General features: G+C 38.5%; 2 protein-coding genes across 2 annotated transcripts in view; one reads left to right on the forward strand and one right to left on the reverse strand.

The window, feature by feature from the left end:
* LOC136852680 (uncharacterized) overlaps positions 1-15,648 on the forward strand; it is a 37,408-nt gene extending 21,760 nt beyond the window's left edge. Inside the window, exons 29-54 of the mRNA XM_067127592.1 lie at positions 3,115-3,350; positions 3,901-4,160; positions 4,601-4,717; positions 5,051-5,208; positions 5,333-5,429; positions 5,930-6,145; positions 6,355-6,498; positions 6,628-6,831; positions 6,978-7,157; positions 7,360-7,534; positions 8,038-8,199; positions 8,353-8,408; positions 8,552-8,612; positions 9,499-9,700; positions 9,810-10,038; positions 10,184-10,410; positions 10,576-10,658; positions 10,945-11,066; positions 11,627-11,777; positions 12,571-12,704; positions 13,087-13,191; positions 13,551-13,839; positions 14,223-14,374; positions 14,568-14,780; positions 14,942-15,346; positions 15,461-15,648. Coding sequence (XP_066983693.1) covers positions 3,115-3,350; positions 3,901-4,160; positions 4,601-4,717; positions 5,051-5,208; positions 5,333-5,429; positions 5,930-6,145; positions 6,355-6,498; positions 6,628-6,831; positions 6,978-7,157; positions 7,360-7,534; positions 8,038-8,199; positions 8,353-8,408; positions 8,552-8,612; positions 9,499-9,700; positions 9,810-10,038; positions 10,184-10,410; positions 10,576-10,658; positions 10,945-11,066; positions 11,627-11,777; positions 12,571-12,704; positions 13,087-13,191; positions 13,551-13,839; positions 14,223-14,374; positions 14,568-14,780; positions 14,942-15,346; positions 15,461-15,499 — 4,417 coding nt within the window. The 3' untranslated portion in view covers positions 15,500-15,648. The remainder of the gene's footprint in view (positions 1-3,114; positions 3,351-3,900; positions 4,161-4,600; positions 4,718-5,050; positions 5,209-5,332; positions 5,430-5,929; positions 6,146-6,354; positions 6,499-6,627; positions 6,832-6,977; positions 7,158-7,359; positions 7,535-8,037; positions 8,200-8,352; positions 8,409-8,551; positions 8,613-9,498; positions 9,701-9,809; positions 10,039-10,183; positions 10,411-10,575; positions 10,659-10,944; positions 11,067-11,626; positions 11,778-12,570; positions 12,705-13,086; positions 13,192-13,550; positions 13,840-14,222; positions 14,375-14,567; positions 14,781-14,941; positions 15,347-15,460) is intronic.
* A 1,544-nt stretch (positions 15,649-17,192) lies between these two features.
* LOC136852932 (carbohydrate sulfotransferase 12-like) lies at positions 17,193-23,077 on the reverse strand. The gene is made up of 7 exons (XM_067127917.1): positions 22,333-23,077; positions 20,734-20,894; positions 20,158-20,257; positions 19,329-19,459; positions 19,059-19,175; positions 18,348-18,524; positions 17,193-17,432 (listed from the first exon to the last, which is right to left on the reverse strand). Exons 1-7 carry the CDS (start codon positions 22,969-22,971, stop codon positions 17,327-17,329), a joined length of 1,431 nt encoding a protein of 476 aa, XP_066984018.1. The 5' UTR covers positions 22,972-23,077; the 3' UTR covers positions 17,193-17,326.
* Positions 23,078-23,955: the final 878 nt, after the last annotated feature.

Genomic DNA, 23,955 nt, shown 5'->3' on the forward strand with positions numbered 1-23,955 from the left:
ATTTGAGTTCTCTAGCAACCCTTTGTAGAAATTTGGGTTCTCTAGGAACCCTTTATAGGAATTTGGGTTCTCTAGGAACCCTTTGTAGGAATTTGGGTTCTCTAGCAACCCTCTGTAGGAATTTGGGTTCTCTAGCAACCCTTTGTAGGAATTTGGGTTCTCTAGCAACCCTTTGTAGGAATTTGGGTTCTCTAGCAACCCTTTGTAGGAATTTGGGTTCTCTAAGAACCCTCTGTAGAAATATGGGTTCTCTAGGAACCCTTTGTAGAAATATGGGTTCTCTAGGAACACACGATCTCTAGAAATCCCTTGTAGGAACTCCCAACGTTCTCTAGGAACCCTTTGTAGAAATATGGGTTCTCTAGGAACACACGATCTCTAGAAATCCCTTGTAGGAACTCCCAACGTTCTCTAGGAAACCGCTGAAGAATCCCCAGACTTCTGTAGGACCCCTCCCCAAACATTCTAGGAACTCTCTGTAGGATCCGTCGTCCCCAAAGACTCACTGAGGCCAGACCTCTCCCCTTCTGTGAGGACACTGCAATTAATTCCACCTGCCTACCCTGGACAAAGCAGGCAGGTAGGGAAGTATAGGGGGGGCCGAGCCCCAGGCTGTTTTTTTTTTTTGTGCTGTGCGGGAAGGCGTCACACCCAGGAAAGAATTATTAACTTGTTTTTTTAATATTTCCAGTACAAAGAATTGGGTTTCCTGTTTGGATGCTGAGGCGGAAGTACATTTTGTGGAAGTATTTAAATTCTAGCCTGGTGTCAATATATACAAGGGATGTGTTCAGTTTGATCAAAACTGAAACAATGGTTAGGAATGGCATAGTTATGCAATGTATGTTTTACTGGGCATTATAATGCTTCTGTTACAATGAACGTTATTATAAATGCTGTTTTTAAGAGAATTCGTAATTTTTCAGACCTCCCATTGTAAAAAAAATGTGTAATTTACATTTTCACACAAATGGCCATGAAATCACTTTCGACAATGCAGGCTTACATAGCATAACTGCAGTTAAACAATGGTTACACAAGAATGTTCCCCTTTAGTGAATTCCAACATTACAGCACATCCGAATGTTAAATAAATGTGGATACAAATACTGATAATTACTCTCACATTAACCCACTTTCTCTTCAAATTTCCCTACGTGGCTGAAGGCAACGCTGTACGACATAAAAGAATCATATAAACGTGGAGGTTAAGTCGTCCACTCTCAATGCTTCACTCTCGTTCACCCAAAAGGTTTAATTACAAAAAGAACTCCCTCCCCACACGCTTTCCAAATGCCATCTGTCAACTGACACTTGCATGAAGTCGTTAAATGCAAGTTGTACAACTTATGATCTTCAACTTATCTCTCTGTGGCTGTGAGTTGCAACACCTTTCCTTGAGCGCTCACAGGAACCAGATTTTTCTGGACAAGAGGAACGATGACTCTTATGTAGGTCTAACTGAAAGTCGATTCGGTATGGGAATAAGTATCGTTATACACGTCTCCGCACTTCCTACATGTGTGTGTGTGTAGGTATGACAACAAGGCAAAATAATATTTAAGTTTTTGTTATTATTATTAACATTATTATTACTTTTAGTGGTGGTACTATAGTACTGGTAGTTGGTTGTCCCCTCGTTGCCTGAATGGTAGGCTAAATGCAGCAAAGGTAAGAAGGTAATGTTTTAAAAGTTTTTGAACACAATGCCGTGAAACAAAAGAATTTTTTTTTTTTTTTTGGTAATTCCAAGTATTAGCTCCGCGCCTATTTTACCTTGGAAACTGGTTTTTTTTTTTCTACACTTTTAGGGCTTATGATACTGGCGGTGCATTTGTTTGTTGTCGGCCAAATGGAATGTTCCTTCGCCGTGTTTAGTACTGGACCGGGGGCGGGGAGGGGCGGGGAGCATTACCCATACGTTAAAAAGTGATTACACTTACCGGACGGGATATGAATCGTTCGAAACAGACGCACCCATGCTCTGTCTTGTGAACATCGCGTATGGAAATCCCTTGTTGGGCGGACTTCAGGGGTTAATTACAGATTAATTACATTCGTGCGACAAAAATTGAAGGTAAATCCATAATTAGCAACAAAAAAAAACTGTAGAAAAAGTAAAGTTAGAGGGAAATCGCCGCCGCGGAGCTACTACTTAGATTTTTTATTTTAAATTGAGCATAAATCAATGAAACAATCAAATGACACAAATTTTTTAACAATTTGAGCAGAAATCAATGAAACAATCAAATGACAAAAGATATCTTAAAGAATATTTGAGCAAAAATCAACGAAACAATAAAATAACACAAGAATTAAAAGTTGATAAACCCCGAGAAATTCAGGAAAATCCACTTAAAAGCAAAAGTTAAGCCCAACACAATTTCCGGTCAGATTTTAAGAAAACGATTCATCCTGAAACCAAAAAAAAAAAAGGTGTTCACATCATAAGACCACATGCAGGAATAAACAGGAGGACCACTTGAAATAAAAACTGCATTGGTGATACAACAACAACAACAATAAAACAACACGAAAGAAGGAAGAGAAAAAAAAGTGAATCTGGGATTCCCCAGTTCTCCCGTCCAATACGTAACGCTTGTCAGACGTAATGATTGGAATTTTTTGCTCGGCTGAGTAAAAGGAAGTCATATCAAGACATTTTTTTTTTTACAAATCACTTTTTTTTAAACCACACGTTCTCTTGAGGCCAGAGTGAATGAATGAGAATATTTATCTTGAGTAATTTGCCTTTTACTCGCGTGTTTGTCTATTGTTTACTTTCTATCAAGTAGGTCAAACTCAGATTATTATTATTATTATTATTATTATTATTATTATTATTATTATTATTATTATATTGGTGGATAAGTCCACACTGATTGATAAGGAGAATCCAGCAGGTTCTCGAAAGCTTTGTATATATATTTTCTAATATATATTTACATCAATGTGAATTTTGTAGATTTTTCTCCATTTTATTGATTATTATTATTATTATTATTATTATTATTATTATTATTATTATTATTATTAAATCCGAAGTACCCCAAAAAGAAACGATTCATCTGCCACTTCACTAATCCAGTTGTCTTGAACTCTGACCCCCACCAGGAGCTACGTGGTCACCGTCCCAAAGAAATGGTTCCCAGGCGGGGACTTGCCAGTATGCGTCCAAGTGAAAAACGCCCAGGCCCCACAGGGGAAAATAACCGTCAGCATTCACCACGTCCAGCAGCAACACAACTTAGAATCCTTCCCACCACCACCAGGCGAATTTTCGGTTTCAACAGAAAGAGCGGTTGACTCCAAGAAACTGCTGGCGGAGGGAGACATTCAGGTTCCGCAAGGTGAGCTATTGGGTCCTGTGGCCGACGCTACTGATGCTGGGGATTCAGTCACAAGTCCTCATTATGCTGAAGTCACTGAATTTTTTTAACTGAATTTCTAGCATATGGAGACTTTTTTTTTTCTAGTCACAAGTCTTCATATGCTGGGTATTCAGTGACTTTTGCCTGGTCACAAGTCTTCGTATGCTTAAGTCACTGAATTTCTTAACTGGATTTCTAGTACATGGAGACTTTAGTCAAGTCTGTCTTTATATGCGGAAATTCAGTTAAATTCAGTAACTTACTCACGAGTCTTCATATGCTGTAAATTCTGTCAAATTCAGTAACTTACAAGTCTTCGCATGCTGGAAATTCAGTGACTTTTGCTAGTCACAAGTCAGTGATCAGTGACTTTTGTTAGACTTTTGCCAAGTTGCAAGTCTCCAGTTGCTGGAAATTGAGTAACTTCTGCCTAGTCAGAAGTCTTCATGATAAGTTCAATTAAGGATAATCTGATCCACTAAATTCTTTTATGTCTCAAGCTAGATAAACTGTATACCTAACTTTTCAGGCGACCAGCACCTCTGCAGCAAAATTCCTCTGCCGGAAACAGAGCAGGACACCACGATATGGTGGCCGAGCCGCGACACCATATCCATCTCAGGAGTGCTTGATGGCATCACTGTCAATCACACCCGTGACATTGAACGTCAGACCAGTGTCAACAAGACGATTGTGCAGACCGACAAGTATCTGTACAAACCAGGACAAACCGTCCGATTCAGGGTGCTTTCGCACTTTGGTCCGCTGATGAAGATCTCTACTGAAGACGTGAGTTTTTATCGCAAGGATGTTCCCCAGTCCACTATTGATGGTATGTGCCCTAGTTCACATAGATGGCATACAGGGCGAGGTCACTGTTCGTCCAAAAGTGATAAATTTAAGATTTCTTGGGTGTCTATCTTGTACTAATGATTCAAGTCACTGTTTTGGATCCCATGATACACTGCTCTGCTGTCCTATTCCCTGTTCAGGCCACTGAAAGGTATTTACTTATCCTTGGCATCTGACCAACCTTGTATGACATACCTGTTATTTTCTCTGCCAATCTAGTTTTATAAACCCAGTCCTCACTAGGGGGCACCTATCCATCCCAAACTTCTACCTATGCTGAAATAAGCCTGTAGTTCCTTGCAGCATGCATGATATGGTCGTATTTAAAAATACTAAAATATCAACTTGAAGTTGCAATTTGTTTCTTTACTTTGCAGTACAAAGAGATCTACGTCACCACCCCATCTAACAACCGCATTGCCCAGTGGTTGAATGTTGACAATTCCAAAGGCCTGGTGCATTTGGAGTTCCAACTTGCTGATGAACCAGAAGAGGTACGGTTAATTTACTTGCTGTATTCAAGATTCAGTTCCACTTTCACGTAGTCTAACATGTCCCTCTTCAAACTTTCCAGTACTTTTATTAATTTAGCACTACTGTCATTCATGATGAAGTTCACTATCATAAAGCCTAACGTGGCCTCGGCAAACTTTCCAATCTTGTCCTAAAGTTATTCAAGGTTCAGGCTCTACTTTCATATAGTCTGAAATGGCCCTCTTCAAACTTCCCAAATGTTTGGTCCCACATCTTGAACACTGGAAACATTCTATACTCCATAAACTTCAAGCAAGTATATTGGTCACTGATATTAACCCATCAATAAACAGGGAGTCTACAACATCAGACTGGGTAGTGCAAATGGTGTGGAAACTGCGACAACTTTCGAGGTGAAAGAATACGTCCTACCCAGGTTCGAGGTCACTGTGAAACCACCTAAATATGTTCTGGCCACAGACAGCAGCTTCACTTTTACTGCATGTGCCAAGTAAGTTCATTTATTTCCATCTCGCCTCATTTTTTATAATATAGTACAATTTGTTACAAGGCAGTTTTAAGTACAATTAAGTGTACCTATACATGCAAGTTATCAAGTTTCTTGCATTCAACAGGTACACTTTTGGTGAGCCAGTCAAAGGGAATATTTCTTGGGAGATCAGCAACCTGCAAAACTTTGGATGTCGATCAATCTTCACAAAGAATGACACAGTAAGGAAGCTTTCCATAAGTGTAGTTGTCACCAGGACCTTACAGGAGTTGATTATCAATGTCAATCACAATTTGGACATCCCATTCAACCCAAGAGCTAGGAATCTGTGACAACTTCCTGCCCAACAAACTGAATAAACAACAACAGTACATTTGAAATACTTTGAGCTATACTCGTATGACTTTAAGGGTAGTGTAAAAAAAAAAGTGGATCTTTCCTAAATAGTGACCCCAAGGGTTTTTGGTGGTCATTATCTAGGACTAATATTTCTTGGAGGTCATTATCTTTATGATATTTACAGTCTTTTGTTTGTTTTAACAGTAATCCCCAACAGGCTTGTACTAAACACGCTGCCAAGGTGGATACATACCAGGTTATAACCCTTGGGGGTCACTATCTAGGAAAGGCCTAAAAAAAGCAAAACATTCCTGTGGAGTACAACCTAATTCTACAACTCTTATTCATTGCTAATAAATAATGAACAAACACTACCTTCTAGATTTCTGGCTGCAGTGAGATAACTGTCGAGTCGAATGACATTCGAGTGGCAGACTGTAGCGTTTATAACATCAGGGCTAAAGCTACAGTGGCAGAAGAGGGCACTGGAGCAACCGAGGATGCCACAGGCAATGTTGGGGTTGAGAGAAGGGCAGTGATTTTTGAAACAGTTTCCCAAGATGACTTCATGAAACCTAATCTGCCCTATACGTTGAAGGTAAAGCCTATAGATTCAGTATTAGCTAGCAAATGTACTTGTATAAAAGTGGTCATATGAATATACAGTCTTGAATAATTACTTAATTATCCCTTATTTCAACTGGGTATTGGTCTGTGGTGACTCCCGACTACTCGTACCACACGTGAAATTTTCTACATCCTACTAGGTGACATATAATGAACCTATCTATATTTGTTTTTCACTAGGTACGGGCTAAATTACCTGATGGGACCCCTGCTAGTGGTGAACTCCTTGAAGTCTGCCATGGAGGATCTTGCAATAACATCACTACCCCTTCAGATGGCATTGTGAAAGTTTACTTAACCAATTCGCAAAGTAGGAATGTTGTTGTGAGTAAAGAATAGTTGGCTTCCACTATACTGTGTAAATACTAAGTACTATATAAAATGTTAAAATCTAACTAACATTCTGTTATTGACAAGAAAACTATTCTAGATTGTCTGATTTTTATCCGCTAGATCAAACGTCTGGTAACAAGGGCACTTCTATTTGAAGATAGTTTTAGCCACACAGTGAGGAGGTTTTACTCTCCATCCAACTCCTCCCTTGTCATCCATGGTTCAGATGAGACTATAAACTGCACCAGTGGTGAAGATACCAGCCACACATTGAAGGTCCTGTTTGCGTCTGTTAAACAAAGTTCTGCTCTTCTTAATGTTCAGGTAAAGTATCTAAAAAATCCTTTGATCTTTTATCTCTGATCAAATGTAAGTCCTCTTTCTGTGACATCAGTGAATCCCAGTCGTGGCTTTTGTTATTTAAAATTTTACCCTTTGAAATCTTCTAATTTACTTCCTAACACCAACAGGTGATGGCCAGAGGAACAATTCAGTACTTCAAGTCTGAGAGGTATGAATTAACTCCCTCTGACTTACCCTTTGAGGAGGATTTCTTCGTAGAGTCTCTCGATCATGAACCAGAAGATGTTGTCACAGGCGTCCTCAACATTCCACTCGCTTTGCCTTCAACTGCATCACCAAAGATAAAGGTGAGAAAAGAAATTGGTCCACTCAGGTTTACAACAGCAAATACTGAAGAATGAGTGTTCATACCTAATTATTTCTCAATTTTGCTGATTTAGAAGTAACTTCAGAAAACGATGTCAGAAAGTACTGCATGTAAAAAGACTAATTTTAGATGCACATGTAATCTATAAAACCCACTCAAAACCTGATGGCCTATTTTTACAGGTATTGGTATGGTACATAAGGGATGATGGTGAAGTGGTGTCTGATGTGAAAGAGTTGACCGTAGAAAAATGTTTACCTAATAAAGTAGACTTCACCTGGTCCACCAACAGAACCCAACCTGGAGAGACAACCGCTCTGAAACTGGCTTCTGCTCCAGATTCTATTTGCAGCTATGGTTAGTTGTAAAAGCCCCCTTTTTTTCAGAATACAGCACCACCAATATAACTCAACATTCATGGCCTTTTGTTAGGTACATAAACAAATAAAACCTACCTGCTTTTATAGTACTTAAACATTAACTCAAAATCATGAGACCTAGTTCATTATCAATCTTAAATCCAGTACTCCATAATGACTAATCATTACACTATTCATGTCTACCACAGACTAAACAAGAGACAAATAACAATTACATTCAGTAATCCTGTCTCAACTTTATTTTTAGAAGAAATTCATCTCATTGGTTCCTTACTTGGTAAAAATTCATTATAACTTCATAGAAACCCAAGAGTTTCGATCCTTTATATACAATAAATTCACCACACAAAAAAATACAAACCTTTGAAATACAGTCTGTATATATTGAACACAATTCAAACCGTACTTGGTTTAAAACCATATGAGTAAAGGTAAGAATTTAATAACCTTTTCATCCTTAAAAATTTCCTTGAACCACAGGGGTGGTGGATAAGAGCGTGGAATTAGTTTCACCCAGACAAGACACTATAACTGTCGACAGCATCTTCCTGGATGACTTCCGTTACAACCTTCAGCCTTGGACTTTCCCACAGGTTGATGACTACAATTACTGCAGGAGGCAACTGCAAGTTGATATTGGAGGTATGCTGATAGTTTCAGACCTACTGATTTACTGTAATTGCCATACAAACAGCATGATTTATCTGAATATTCTCTCATGGATATATGGTAAAAGCTGTTAATATGCATTTAGAAATCTTCTGTCTCTCATATGATCACCGGTCAATTTTACAGAGGAAGGAAGATACAATTACTACACCGATTATGCTGACACCCTGCATATATTTGACGTAAGTAGGAATTTAGAGAAGATTCAAATTGTATTTTCAAAAACGTATGTAAAATATACACCATAAAATAAAGTTCTTAAATGTGAACCATATTTCTACCTTAACTTACATAAAAAATCAACACTGTTTCTTGACTTCCACAGCAATCTGGGCTTTATGTCTTCACCGATCTTAAACTGGAGACCAGACCCTGCGTCCGAGAAGGTAAGAATCTCTCGCCTTGTAACTGTATCATTCACGATTATGTTCAGCACGGCTAGACTCGGTTTGAAGATGCTTAGACCCAAGTGCATAGTAGCAGGACAGACACTTCGGATGCTGACAACTTGATATGGAGGGGGTTGGTCTGCTAAGTCACTGTCCTCAAAGGCTTTATCTTTTCTAACCAAACTTTTTGTGCTGTCAGAAAACTTAAAACCTTAGTTGTTCCCAGGGAGATGAGCGTAACATGACCTTGTAAGCAGTTGGGTTAATTATTCTACACTGTAACGAGATCTGATTTTTACAAACAGTATGACTGAAGAGATCTGTCAGTCTTCATCAGATGGCAGATTCCTATTGCCTAACAAGAGTACATTATATATCATTTTGCCCCTAGCTGGAATTGATCCTTTTAAGCTAGCTTCTTATAAGCTAAATTGTATCAGCACACTACTGTAATATCTGCAGTCATGGATGTCTAGGGCTAGTGTGTGCCAATTTTTCTCCAGAGCTTACAAATTATACAGTATCCAGATACAGTCCCCAAACTGACACATTAAAAATAAAAGCTTTCATTCCCTTTTACTATATATATAGTAAAAGTATGAAAAATCTTTCAAGCAGCTGGCAGTATTATTGATGCTGAAGAGAATAAACTTCAGACTAATGCAGTACCACATTGTTCTTTTAATGTTCCTTGAGTGTGTACTTTTGATTTTATTTGATTTTTTGGAAGTGCAATTCATAAATGCAGTCAGGGTTTTTAAGCTTGTTCCATATATGTACGGTACAATTCTCAGTATTGATTGTTATTACTGAACTTAATAACACAAATGTTTCTTAACATAATTATTTGCAGGACTAATATTTTCTTTTAAATTTTCTCCAGAATTTGAGAATAACTTCATTGGCAACAGAATTTTCAGTTCTGGTTTCGGTGGAGGTGCTGGTGGACCTTCTTTAGCAGCTGCTCCTCCTCAATCATTTGCTGACATTCCACTAAGAAATGGACCCCAATCTCCTTCTCAGCCAGGAGAACAACCGCGAACAGACTTCCCAGAAACCTGGCTCTGGGATCTTGTGGTTGTTCCGTAAGTGTACAGTCTCGATTCTTCTTAGTAAATATTAATTTTATATTAGGATACTTAGACTGGCATGGAAACAGGACACTTAGACTGACATTCAACATTTTCACCTTAGGTCAAACGGAGTTCTTGAGCAGAATGTTGAAGTCCCAGACACCATTACGGAATGGGTTGGAAAGGCTGTGTGTGTTCACCCAGAGATAGGAGTTGGCGTATCGGAAAGGGCTTCTCTCATCACCTTCACTGCCTTCTTCGTCGACCTCACACTTCCTCCTTCCATCAAGAGAGGAGAAATTCTGCCCGTCAAGATCTCAGTCTTCAATTACCTTCAGCAACCTTTGCCAGTAAGTGTGTGGAATCAAATATTTTCCCAACTTTAATTCCTCAAACTTCACAAAAGTAATTGATAATGAATACTGTATACTCTTGAGTAAATAGCAAAATCTTGTCACTTCATGGCTACTTCAGGTATATACTTTATCTAATTAGGTGAGGGTCATCTTGGAGAGCAGCCCAGAATACGAAATCACGGGAGAGTACGATTACAGCATGCCCGCTGGCCAAAGACTATCCTGTATTGGATCACAGGAAAAGGCTGTTCACACCATCAAAATCAAACCAACAGTTATTGGAGAAGTGAACATTACTGTCAGGGCCTTTGTAGATACTGAAACCTCTCTGTCTTGTGGGGATGGCTCTGTTAATGTTGACAAAAGGTACAACCATGCAGTATTCAGATAGAGGTGTTGAGGGGATATGGTGATAAAATAATTAAAATTATCTCACACAAGCCTCAAGGCAATTATTCTTACTATGAATAAGTTTCTGATAACTGAATAAAATTCTAATTTTGTACGTAATGAAAATATTTCCTTTGCTAGGGATGCACTCATAAGGCCCATAACAGTAGAGGCAGAAGGCTTTTTGAGAGAAGAGACCTGGAACAAATATATATGTGCCAACGGTAAGCTCGACTTGTATTCACTATTCTTGCCCATATTATTGAAGAGTTCATCTCTTCAATCTGTCTTTTATACACAAGACGAAAGGCAATGGGAAGGGGTTCCCTCTTGAACAATATTCAAGCCATATGGATTTATATTTGAGTATGTTTGGGATTATGTAGGCGTAAACTTTGGTTAAGGGTAACAAGTTGTTATAAATCATTGATATTTCTGTCACTATATATTTTTGTTTTCCTTCACAACTAATTCACTCAAGAGGACACTTTTGCCTGTTTCATATTGCAGAAGTAGCAGGAGGAGAAGACTCCCTTGAAACAACACAGTTGGTTGTACCCCCTGGTATGGTGGAGGGATCTGAAAGGGCATGGGTCACTGCAGTTGGAGATCTGTTGGCCATTTCTTTACAGGTAAGACATTACCTCACTGTTCTTAACCATTGCTTCATATAGCTTTGACCCCAGAGTGCCACCATAGCTTTGGATTACTGTACGTAATGAAGTTTATTGCTAATTCTTTGGTAACTTGATGTAAAGGCCATTCTTCTACAAGGGTTTATTGTATTCAAAAGCAGGTTATCTCCCTGACCTAAAATAAGGATAAATTTATTAGTCAATACTTGAAGCGCCACAGAACATGCATGGGGCTTCTGTTGTCACCTCATGTGCCCTGACTTTGGGCCATGCCTAGTTGTAAGTCAATGAAGGTTTTTCAGGAATAAAATTTGTTACCCACCATAAGTCTTGCCATCACTGTAGGAAGCCTTCTTGCATATATGCATAAATTGTTATTTCCAACTGATCAGTGACATTAAAAATGAAAAAATGACACAAAAATGGGTATTATATCATCTAGTTTCCTGAAGTACTAGTTGAATAAATTTAAAAACAAAGACTTAGCCTACACCAATGTTGCGGATTGTTAGAAATTCCAGCTACTTGCTCATCACTAATGATAATTTCCATTTCAGAATCTAGGGTCTCTCATTAACATGCCATATGGGTGTGGTGAACAGAACATGGTGAACTTTGCCCCCAATATATTCATCCTGAAGTACTTGAAAGCTACGAACCAAGAGACTCCGGAAGCGAAAGAAAAACTGCTTAGATACATGAACACTGGTAAGTTAAGTTGTTGCAAACCATGGTACAGCATCAACACATTAATTTTTTTAAATGTGTTGTAATTTTCAAAATGGTACAGAATTCCTACATCGGCAAGATACACCTTCACCGAACCTCCTAACAGGCACTTCCAAGCCATATTGATGACAAACTCAGTTTTTTCAGTACTGTACATAATCTTTATTGATTGTGGGGCCCATTCACACCTTGCAGTGCCTCAACTAGACTAAGGGTCTTGCCAAAACCTTTTTCCTACAGTTTATCTACTTTATTTTTGGTTTTTTTGTTACTGAAACTTTTAATAGCTCTGCAAAACACAAAAAATAATGTTAATCTTTGAATAACACTAAACCAGTCCTAATCTTTGAATAAGCCATTCCTAATTGTCTCTTACACTAGTTACTCAACCTTAAAAAAAAAGTATATCTTAGTTTAACCAGACCACTGAGCTGTTCAACAGCTCTCCTAGGGCTGGCCCGAAGGATTAGATTTACTTTATGTGGCTAAGAACCAATTGGTTACCTAGCAACAGGACCTACAGCTTATTGTGGAATCCGAACCACATTATACCGAGAAATGAATTTCTATCACCAAAAATAAGTTCCTCTTATTCTTCACTGGCCAGTCGGAGATTCGAACTCACAGCCAGCAGAGTACTAGCCGAGAACGGAACCCGTACTCAACCTTAAGCAAATGTACACTTTGCCAAACTGACATCTAAACACATTAACAAGTTTGCTTAGAATTTACAATGTTGGACTAAATCTACACACCTCTTTGTGTTTTTCAGGATACCAACGCCAACTACTGTACAGGCATCCGGATGGTTCCTACAGCGCTTTTGGCAAAGCTGATGACACTGGTTCCAACTGGCTCACCGCCTTTGTCTTGAAGTCATTTGCTCAAGCACAAGAATTTATATTGGTTAGTGAAGTCTACAAATTTGAAGTAATCTTACTTTGATTTTTAGTGTGTTCATGTAGTGAAAGACTTCAATTGTAGGATTAACAACTATGTTTTTTTATTGCATTTGTTTTTCAGAAGAATGTTTTCGGTCCACAGTGACATACTGTAATTCCTGTGATTAGGTTTACAAAATTTAACTGTATTATCTGTATCCGTGATGAAAGCCACTACAGACTTTAAAAATGGTCGAAAGGGATTCGTCCTTGTGATGTCACAGAAAACATACACTACTTGTTTCTAACTGAATTCAATCTCAAGAAGGATAATTTCAGTGTAAATACTTCTCTGATTCGACTGGCAGATATAGAGTCAGTCTTTACATATACCACAATTCTTTCAGATTGATAAAGAAAGCCTCAACATGACTGCAACATGGCTCATCAATTCCTATGGTATGGACACCTGCGCACAATCCATTGGAAAAGTATTCCACAAAGGACTAAAGGTAAGTCTTCGTTTCCTGCCTGCCTACCTACCGATCTTAAAACCATAGTTATTGATAGGTCATTGACATCTGATACAATACAAAATCAGTGGTGCACTAATCAATAGTAAATACTGTTTCAATACAACACAGTATTCACAAGATCATGAAAATGACTTCAAGATCATCGAAAAGTTGCCAACAGAATAGTCTCAAAACCCGTATTCTACCCGTATTCTACAACAAACACTGTCTACTGTGTTTGATTAGAACAGAACTGTTAGTAGTATAAACTTTACCGAAGGAACATGAATACTTCATTTTTATGTAATACTGAAGGAACTGGTATGAATAAAAAATCTTTAAAAATCATTCCACAGGGAGGTCTTGGCACGGGAGAGACCTCTGGCACTCCATTGACAGCATATATCCTGATATCTCTTCTGGAATCAGGAGTTTCCACATCAGATCCCACAGTGCAAAAGGCTCTGAGGTGCCTCATTGAAGATAAATCTGGAGACTCTTACACTTTGGCCCTGAAAGCCTACGCTCTGGCCCTTTCTAAAATCCCAGAGGCTCCTGGAACGCTGCAGCAATTACTGCAACAAGCTACAGTTACTAGAAACTCGACACACTGGGAGCTACCAAAAGGATCTGGCGTCTTTCCAGGTAAGTTTAAAAGTGAAGGGGGCATCATTTTCGGGTAATAAAATACACAATTGTGTTTTGCTTCTCAGAATAAACACCTAGGATACCAAAATATATTGAAAGCTTTTCTTTTTTTAACTGATTACAATATGCAGTAAGTGTGTAAAATGTAAAAATTTCCTTACAAAATGCTTGGTACAGTATAACCCTCTTATTAACACCCCAAGATCTACTTTATCGCTAGAGAATTAATTTCATCTGGCAAAAAAAAAAAAGCCAGTGATCTCTAAGTAAACATTTTATATCTTAAATTCACTGCAGAAACACCTAAAATGATTTCATGCTGAAGTGTCACAGAATTTTTCACCTACTTATCATTTATCTATTACTTTTCTCTCCTACAGAAGGCAGCTCAGCACTGGAGGTTGAGACAGCAGGCTATGGCATCTTGGCAATGATGGCCACAGATCCTAAAGCTTATGAACAACAAGCAAGAAAAGTGGTCAAGTGGATTACCACTCAGAGGAATGGCAGAGGTGGTTTCTACTCCACACAAGTAAGTGAATGCTCCACTAAGCTTGAAATGTACAGCTGAAATAATGCAACTTTTGGTAATATAGACTTCCCAGTATATAACTTTAACACAATTTTCCTTTTTTATTGTGGTACAGTACACAAAATGACACTGAAAAAGACTCTTTAATGTTGTAGTTACTAACTGATCAATTCTTTGTATTTTTCTCTTTTAGGATACAGTTGTTGCTCTCCAGGCTCTGGCTAGTTACGAATCGACACAGTTCCAAGGCGCCTTGGATGTGAAAGCTATAGTTGAGGCTAATAATTTCCAGCACACTTTCCACATAACGGACTCCAACAAACTTTTATATCAAGAGGCATCTTTGCCAGTCCTGCCAACTAATGTTACCTTCAGAATGGAGGGCCATGGTTGTGCTTTACTTCAGGTGAGCATAAGCATTCTGAATTATGCAACTTGAAAATCTTTTAAGTGGTAGAGAGTATTAACATCAGTATCATTTGCAGATAACATATGAAGGTTCTCTAAAGACACCAGTTGTTATGGCCATTTAAGATGAATTCTACTGACTCAGCCTCTCTTTTCCAGACTGTCCTCCGTTACAATGACCCTGAGGCTGATGCTAGCGATGCATTTAGCCTGAGAGTGAACACCAGAACAGAGCAAGATCCTTTCTGCGTGACGAAGCGTATCTCGGCTTGTGCTGACTACCTGCTACCTGATGGAGCTTCCAACATGGCTGTTATCGAAGTCAATCTCGTTTCTGGTTACATTCCAGAGAAGGAGGACTTGCAAAAATTGGTGAGCAATAACAGAGACGTCATCAAACGCTACGAAGTGGACGGCAACAAAGTCTCCTTCTACATTGAAGAAATCACAGCCAACGAAGTCTGCGTTAATTTCAGGGTCATTCGCCAAGTGGATGTGGGCGATGCAAAGCCAGGCTCTGTTGTTGTTTTTGATTATTATCAGCCAGAGTTCTCCATAAGCAAGGTATTTACTGTGTTTCTCTTTGTTTAACCTGCTTTATTCAAACTGCACCTTTTTTTACTCATGACTTTTACCTGATTTCTTGAAGTGTAATAACAACCTTTTTCCCTTTTACAGGTGTATCAACTTCCTGATAAGTCCGAGTGCTTCAACTGAAAAATCTTAAGGATGTTTACCTTTCAAAAAATTATCTGCAAAAGGCATTTGTACTTATTTTAAAAGTTTTTATGAATCAAATGTTTAAAATATTTTATTCTTCTATGAAGCATACTATGGAGTTTTATTCTAAATTAAAAATACATAACTACAAACGTTATTTTTAACAAAATACACAATATTTTAGATTAAATGCAAGTTTCATCAATTTAACAATCCCATGAGCACTTCTCTGATGTAATCTGGCTCTTGCAATCTGATTTCTGAGAATTTTAACCAACATGAAGCCCATTTCATAGGAAAAAACCCTGAATTCGTGTACTGCATTCACTGTTCATCACTGTATCCAATATTAAAATGTTTTTCACCTTACTTCAACCATTTTATTTGTTCCTGCAACCCCTCACAGCCATATCTTAATGGCACATTGCTTCAAGTTTCAAGAAATGCACAATTTCTGAGGAAGATTTAGACTGTTAGAGGGTGGTTTGACTTGGCAGCAGTACTGTACTGTACTGGTCTTGCACATATCCCCTTTAGATCCCTTTAGATCACAGGGGATGTACTCTTTACTATTAGCTTCAACAAAACACTTCCCTCTGTTGAACAATTACCCTTTCTCTTTCCTGACAGTTTCCAATTGCTTAACCCTCTGGTCCCCTGTGATACTTTACCAATCCTTTACATAAACTACACCACTGCAAGCTGTTAGGCAGTGCAGCACCCCTGAGCATAAAGAAATTAGATAGTGTAATAAAAATCCACAATTATACAGTATAGTAGACTGTATTACTAAGTAAATAGAAAATCAAAGACTTTCGAACACCAGAACGGTGTTCCTCAAAAGTGTTTACGTTAAAGGTATTTTAACGCAAACACTGATGTGTTAGAAAGTTTTTGCTTTTATATTTTACTTTATAATAACACTACTTCGTAATACTGTATAGTTTACTATATAACTGTGGATTTTTATTGCATAAATTGTTTGTCACGATATTGTGAATTTCTTAGCAAATCAGACATTCTTATCCTAAGCTAACAGATGAATATTAGCAAATTAGATATTCTTATCCTAAGATGATAGATGATTATTCAAAGTGAGAAAAAATTCATATGTAACTAGCATAAAGAGATCAACTTGAATTTACGTAGCATGGCAACTATGGCTGTTGACTCTGCCTGTAAGTTCAAATCTTGTGAAGCCCTGTCCACACTAGCGGGCACTGCCCGACGGGCAAACACTGTTCCCATATATGTTCTGCACTGACCGACCGAGTATGGAGCCAGAACGATGCGATTGTCTGGTAACAATGTTTAAGAAGCGAGAAAAGTATAAACAGCTGGAAGTGCCCGACGGGCATGTCCGCTAGTGTGGACAGGCCACAATATTACTTTAAAGTGATGCTGGCTGTTCCCTGCTCTCTTGTTTAATGAAGAAACTATGCGTCCAGTTAAAATTCGCCTTTATTATATACAAGAGGCAATTTTGCATAAATATATTATGCTCTAAAACAAGCATTTGATAAGCTTTCTATTTATAACAATGCCCACTGACTGAATGAGCTAGAAGAATCAGAAGGCAAGTATAACAAACTGCAAGAAAGTACCGTACAAGTAATTAGACAGCAACAATGGATAAACCAAGAAATAAAACCAACTGAAGAAATCGCAGTAGGTGGCAATTTGTGGCAAAATGAGGAACTTCACTTAAATGAAAGCGCCCTAACAATCTTCTTGATCTCGACGAATGTTGTGAAAATTTACGCCTACAAAACAAATGCGTTTACAGAGCTTGGCAGGTATGCTCTGTTTTTTACTAAAACCTTTTTACGTTATGAAATTTTTTGGAAGATTATAGCCAAAGAGATCCATGTCATGCTTCAGGTGCTTGTATATCTCTCTCTTCAGGGCCATGGGAACATTTCGATAGTATCTGAAATGTACGAGGAAATTACCAATGGGAGACCACTTTAGACTCAAGAAATTTCTCCCATACAAAAATTACACGATGTAAAGATAAATACGGTAAGCAAATGCTTTCTAGATAAAATTACTGGTCCACTGTATTTTGCAGAGTTCTTATATCTAGCAAAAATTAAGCATCCTACAGTAGGAAGATCTTAGTAACTTCTCACACTCTTGCACACCTTGAATTATGATGTTTTCCTTCAGATCACATGTATGTCCACTCCTAGGTTATGTCTACTTAGGAAGTTTTCCTAATGTCCCAATAGTTGGTCATCCCCTCTAGAGGATTCACTTTTGAACCTGCAAGCATACTGTGTCATCGATCTTGATATCTCTTGGACAATTTACAGCCTGGAAATCATTTGATGACCGAAATTTTTGTCAGTTTCTTTATCCCTTCTCTCTATACCTTAATTTCTAGGTTTTTGTCTAACAGTAACCGATACCTCAAGTCCCTAATTTCTCAATGTGTTCTTCAGCATTTAGTCCTAATCACAATTGTCTTCCAAAGTACCCAGTCTCCAGGTTTTCGACCACTACTCTTGTCTTCGCCTTCCAGCCAAATTTAATTTGTGGCCCCATGCCCTCGTAATGGTTGGTTTTCTGACTGCTCCGCTTCTGTTTCTGATGACTCAGATTCCTACTGTGCTGCTCTTTCAAGTTTTGATGTCTTCTCCTCCTTTTAGTGTTAGATCATAAGTTTGTTTCATTTTACTTTACCCATAAAGAATTCTGTTCTGTAGATATAGGTTGGTGCATGTACCTGGTTACACCTCTCACTTGGTTCCGCTAAATATACATGGATACACATTACCTCACTCGTATAAACATACACAACAACACACGTACCCACAAGAGGTACAAACAGGAGAAAACTTACTTATAATCTGAGTATATGGAATCAACGCTATCCCTCTCCTGATTCTTGGAAGTGTCAGGGTTTGCTGGGATACCAATTTTCTTGAAGATGTGCTCCAAATCCTCTGACAGCGTCTCGACTTTCGTGATGTAGTCGTAATCGAAATAGCAGGGGCAACAGACATGGTAGTAAGGCTTCCTGTAGAAGTTCAAGAGTAACATGAGGGAAAATCACTATGCACTGTCTTTGAATAAAATAAAGTTTCAGGCTATACAGTGGACTCCTGCCTATTCGCGGTTGCGGATTCCTCAGCTTCACATATTCGCAGATTTCCCTGTGGATCGTATATACACGTTATTCATGGAAAATTCTCCTATCTGCAGTATTTTTCATAGAGAAACATTAACAAATTACTGTATTTTCATGTCATTTTCATGACTAAATGCACTTTTTGTGATAAAACTATCAAAATATTCAGGTATCAGCATTTTTAGAGGGGTTTTAAGTATTCGCGGATTTTAGCTATTCACGGGGGGTAGTGCTACGCATCCCCCGTGAATACCGGGGTTCGACTGTATCATGTTAAGATGATCTTACGAGGCTGCTGAACTTAGCTGTACAGTATGTCCACCTGCATGTGTTTTGTCTGTGCGAAAGAGAAAAAGAGTGATAATTCTGGAACATACTCACTCTTTCTCTCTTTCTCTACCTCTAAAACATTGTCTTACAAACCAGTGAGCATCAGGTTTCTGTTCCTTGTATGTTTTCAAGACGAATTTCAAGAACTGGACGAAGGTAATCTTTGGTTTGAGGACACGGTACAAGCGCTCATATTCCTCCACTGAGTATCTGCAAGTACAACAGAGACATAACCTACTGCAGAACTTCTTGGGCTCATTCGGTGAAAATTTCAAAGACAACCAGTCATCTGTAATCCACACAAGAGATCCTGGGATCGAAAGACACATTCACACAGAAGAATACAGCCACACATTTACTTACAAAACACTGGGATCAATTGGGTCTTTCATCCCAACTTTGACATGGGTGTCAGGGGCCACCAAACTGTTGGCAAAGAGGGCAGGGAGCCAGAATTGATGGAACCTCTCATGCCAGTCGCTTCCAGCTAGCCTCTGGTGAGAGAAGAAAGCCAAGTTTTCACATCCTGTACATATTAGTGTCAATCCGTTACTTTCAGCAGGGCATGATGGCTTTTCAGACTTCAAGTGTGACCCACTGCCACTCACACCAGGCTCCAGATGCTTGTTGTAGATTTCCAAGAATTGATATTCTAAGATAAGGTTATTACCCGTTAAAGCCTTGTGGCCCTCTGTGAAAGGAACTTTTTTTTGTAAAAGTGCAATCTTAGGTAAGTGCTTCAAGAAATACAAGAAATGATAAAATTCCTGCCACTAACCTGTATCCGGATAAGAACTTTTTTCCTGACAAACGTCTAGTTATACTTTACTTAAATTCAAGGAATATTTACTATTTGGGAAAAAGTACTGGATATATCTACAGTTTACATGTACCAAGGAGAGGAGCCAGAGGTCGTTTAGGGCCACTGATCTGAAATGCTATATATGGTAGAAAACCTCCACAAATTTTTCTGTCTTGGTAAAACAAAGAAAAAGTGATTACAACTGGACCCTCATTCTGCAACAAGCCTAACAGATGTGGGAACCCCACTCATTCCCAGCAGGAAGCTTGGGTTGACCATAATATGAACAGGACCTTGCACTCAAAGTATTATACATCCCAGAGTCACTGGGATGAATTGTGAGGCTGATGGCGGTGAAGGTTGCTGAACCAAAACTACTAGTCAACCTACCTTGCGTACCTTCTCTTCGTAAAGAGATCTGTGCGGAGGCATAGGCTTCCCATCATTGTACTTGTTACGAAAGGCTGATACCAATCGAGTCAGCGGGTGCCTTGTGAGAGAGAAACACTTTTTGTTTACTGTAATACAGTACTGTGGATATAAACCTCATCTATTTTCATGGACAGTATATTACGGCAATGATTTGGTTCCTCATTGGGTGGGTGGGTACCGTTCTCAGCTAGCACTCTGCTGGCCCCACGTTCAAATCTCCCACCGGCCAATGAAGAATTAGAGGAATTTATTTCTGGTGATAGAAATTCATTTCTTGTTATAATGTGGTTCGGATTCCACAATAAGCTGTAGATCCCATTGCTAGATAACCAATTGGTTCTTAGCCACGTAAAATAAATCTAATCCTTCGGGCCAGCCCTAGCAGAGCTGTTAATCAGCTCAGCGTTCTGGTTAAACTAAGGTATGCTTAAGGCAATGATTTTGAATCCTGAGTCAGGCAGAACAGAGACTAAGTAGAAGCTATGCTTGGTGGCTATCTCACCCAACATCCTGATAAACAACGGTCCAGTTTACCTCACTGTTATTATCTTGGAAGATGACTTGACATCCTTTACAACAGCGCCAAAGGGTCTCTCCAAAAAAGCCTTCCTGGTGTCATCCTGGTCAATAGGTACATTAAAGGGCGGCCCCTTGTTCACTCGCCTGAGATGTGCCCTCCATGTTGATGACGCTGACTGTGCAAAATAATGTTAGTGAGAACTCTTCCCCTTGGCACCTTATTTGGAACTTATTCCTCTGACAGAGTACAGCGTCAACTATAAGCATGTTTAGTAACTTTGGCATTTGCAAAAATGTTTTCTGCATGAGTAAAATGATGTTTTCATTCACAACTTCTCAACTTTTATCATTCTATCTTCTTCAGAGCTACAGATTCTACCCAGCCATAAAATACAAATGATGATACCAAAGGAGAAGAAAATAGGCCTGCTCATTAGAATATATGAGGTGATTTTGAGTGAACAAGTTATTTTCTGTGCAAATATTCAGGGGTACAGTATTCAGTTAAACTAGATATGAACAACCCTGGTTATGTAATTGTAAATCAGTGACGTAGTGTATTTACCCATCACTTACAAACAGCCTTGTTTGACGAATGAAAGCTAATGTTTTTTTTTTATTTAGATATGGAAGTTTAATAACAAATTCCCTCATGGGGACTTATACTCTATTATCTAAACTCTATAGATGACAGAACACTTTATCTACATTTTAAATTAAAAACAGAAAAAGGGATTTCCTAACAAAATTCTTTACTTGGTGAATAGAGGCTCATCCGAAAGCCCCCTCATTTGCTGAATGGGCCATTAACAGCATATTCCAATTCCTAGTGATAAGATGCTTACAAAACACAGCCTGTACATACTAACATACTATGTTCTCTAGACTGAGATAACTTCCATTTTGGCAAACGAATGTTTCCTGAATATTTGAATATTAAGTGAATCATTTACCTGACATTCAGTTACTCAACATAAAATCATTCATCATATCAAGAGGCATTTTAAATATACGTCAACGTTATACATAAAAATAGTGTTCAATTTTGTACATCATACTACTGTATCTATTCCTTCTAAAATAAGGGTGATAACTCATTTTCCAGCTGCAAAATACTTTTCATAGATAAAGCACATTACCTTAAACAGCATTTTCTTGTCTGCTGTTTTGGGGTAGTTAAAGCTGCAGTTCATTAACAGCATTTTATACAGCAGGACACATGCTTATATATATATATATATATATATATATATATATATATATATATATATATATATATATATATATATATATATATATATATACAGTATATATCCCACTTCATAGAATGTGATGACTATCCATTTATTTATTTTTTCTGAGAGTAACACATTGAGTCTGTCCATTTAACTATCACAAAATCCTAAACATGAGAATGTAGAGCAATCTAGCATAGCTGACATATCATGACTGACTGGTTGATTGATTATGAATGTACAATGCAATCTGATGAAGAATAAAATGCTAGGCTTAACTTCTCCCTAACTTATTCATTTGGTCTAAACAAAACAAGAATTTGAATACTTTACTTTCACTGCACTTTTAAAGGAAAACTTGGACTGACCTCCAACTGACCTTGGCCACAGTGCAGACAGATGTGTTATACTGGTGAAAGAAGTACATGCGATAAGTGAGGATGCTTTGGACATGGCAGGCCTGGAAACCTTCACTCTTGCATACTTCAAGAAGAGTTTCCCTGCGTGTTCTCAGCCGCTGGGCAACAGGGTCTTCTTCCTCCACCTCCTCTTCCTTCTCCAACACCTCCTCCTCCTCTTCTTGAGGTAGGTCTAGGGCCCCCTCACCACCTTCAGAGGCTGTTAGCGACTCCCGAAGGCTGTTTCCAGGGGCAAACGCCCCATCAATGCTGTTCTCCTCCTCCTCCTCCTCCTGAGGTGTGTCTAGGGCCCCCTCACCATCTCCAGAGGCTCTCAGCGTCTGCCGAAGGCTCTTTCCAGGGGGAAACATCCCACCCTTGGTGGATTCCAGCCCAGACGGCCTTGAAGAAGAATTCTCGCTCAAGCCACTTTCCAGAACAGACCGAAACTCAGAGGAAAACTGCTCATGTAAACCTCTGGAGAAATCCTGGGAGCTCTTCTCGATCTGCCGTTGTTGGATAGTTTTGTAGCAGACGAGATAAAAAAGAGTGGAAATGAAGAAAATGGTGGTGAGGCAGAAGGAGAAGGGTGATGGGTGAATTATTCTTGAAAGATTCATTGTAAAAGTTTTGTTGTGTTGGTTTTACTACCCTGAAAGAGCAAGATGGATAAGAATGATGCTGTTCTTCTAGAAGATAGTTTAGGGGATTATGATGATAAGATCCTTATCAGGTGCATAAATATACAAAGAATAAGTGTATCAACTTCTGACACACAAACACACATACAACGTCACTGACCATCGGAAAAGGAATCTGCTGGAGATGGTGTTTACTGAAGCCACGTGCACCAGGAATGTTAACCTCCACCCTGGATTAATCCCTTGATCCTTTGTCCCTGTCTTTTTTTGTTTAAAGAACATGCTGCCCAGATTAACAAACTGTAACCCTGCCCACCCCTTCTGTTTTTGCATATAAAGCTCTGCCAACTTCTTTTGTATTCAGTTTGAACCTGAAAATGTAGAATGAACCACGAAAGTACTTGTTCAAAGTCCCGGTTTTAACTCACCCTCTTATGTGGATTTTGTGACATTCTCAAGCACGAGTTCCTTCGTGCTGCATTGGATACAAGAGTGTGTGTGTGTGTGTGTGTGTGTTTACTAACACACAACACAAACTGTTTCTTTACTTTTAAATCATCAATAAATCACGTCGTCAGACACGACCAAAACATTAAGAGATCACTTTTACTTGTAGGAAAATTTGCAACGGCGCGCAAAGTAATTACTATTCACTCACGGCTCACGAAGAACGATTTGCGCAAGGTGAACCTCCACCTTGGTAGTAAATTAAATACAGCCTATAAATAAAACAAGGAGCAATGAATTAGTTTGGTCTGTTTTATAGAGAGACTGAAAACTTGTCATGTCAATCATTATGTTAAAAGTGCTTGAAAATACATTACAGTCACATTTTCTCTTTTTCTTGTCATGTTCACTGTGGGTGTGTGTACATTAATAATAATAATAATAATAATAATAATAATAATAATAATAATAATAATAATAATAATAATAATAATAATAATAATAGTAATTTATCCT

This window comes from Macrobrachium rosenbergii, chromosome 26, assembly GCF_040412425.1.
Source record: "Macrobrachium rosenbergii isolate ZJJX-2024 chromosome 26, ASM4041242v1, whole genome shotgun sequence".
Classification (NCBI taxonomy): domain Eukaryota; kingdom Metazoa; phylum Arthropoda; class Malacostraca; order Decapoda; family Palaemonidae; genus Macrobrachium; species Macrobrachium rosenbergii.

Excerpts from the sequence above, each read along its gene's own strand:
- LOC136852932 (XM_067127917.1), bottom strand. The coding sequence starts at position 22,971 with ATGAATCTTTCAAGAATAATTCACCCATCACCCTTCTCCTTCTGCCTC. Across the intron at positions 20,895-22,332 it reads CTGTCTGCACTGTGGCCAAG|TCAGCGTCATCAACATGGAG; the intron begins GTCAGTTGGAGG and ends TATTTTGCACAG. Across the intron at positions 20,258-20,733 it reads TCCAAGATAATAACAGTGAG|GCACCCGCTGACTCGATTGG; the intron begins GTAAACTGGACC and ends CTCTCTCACAAG.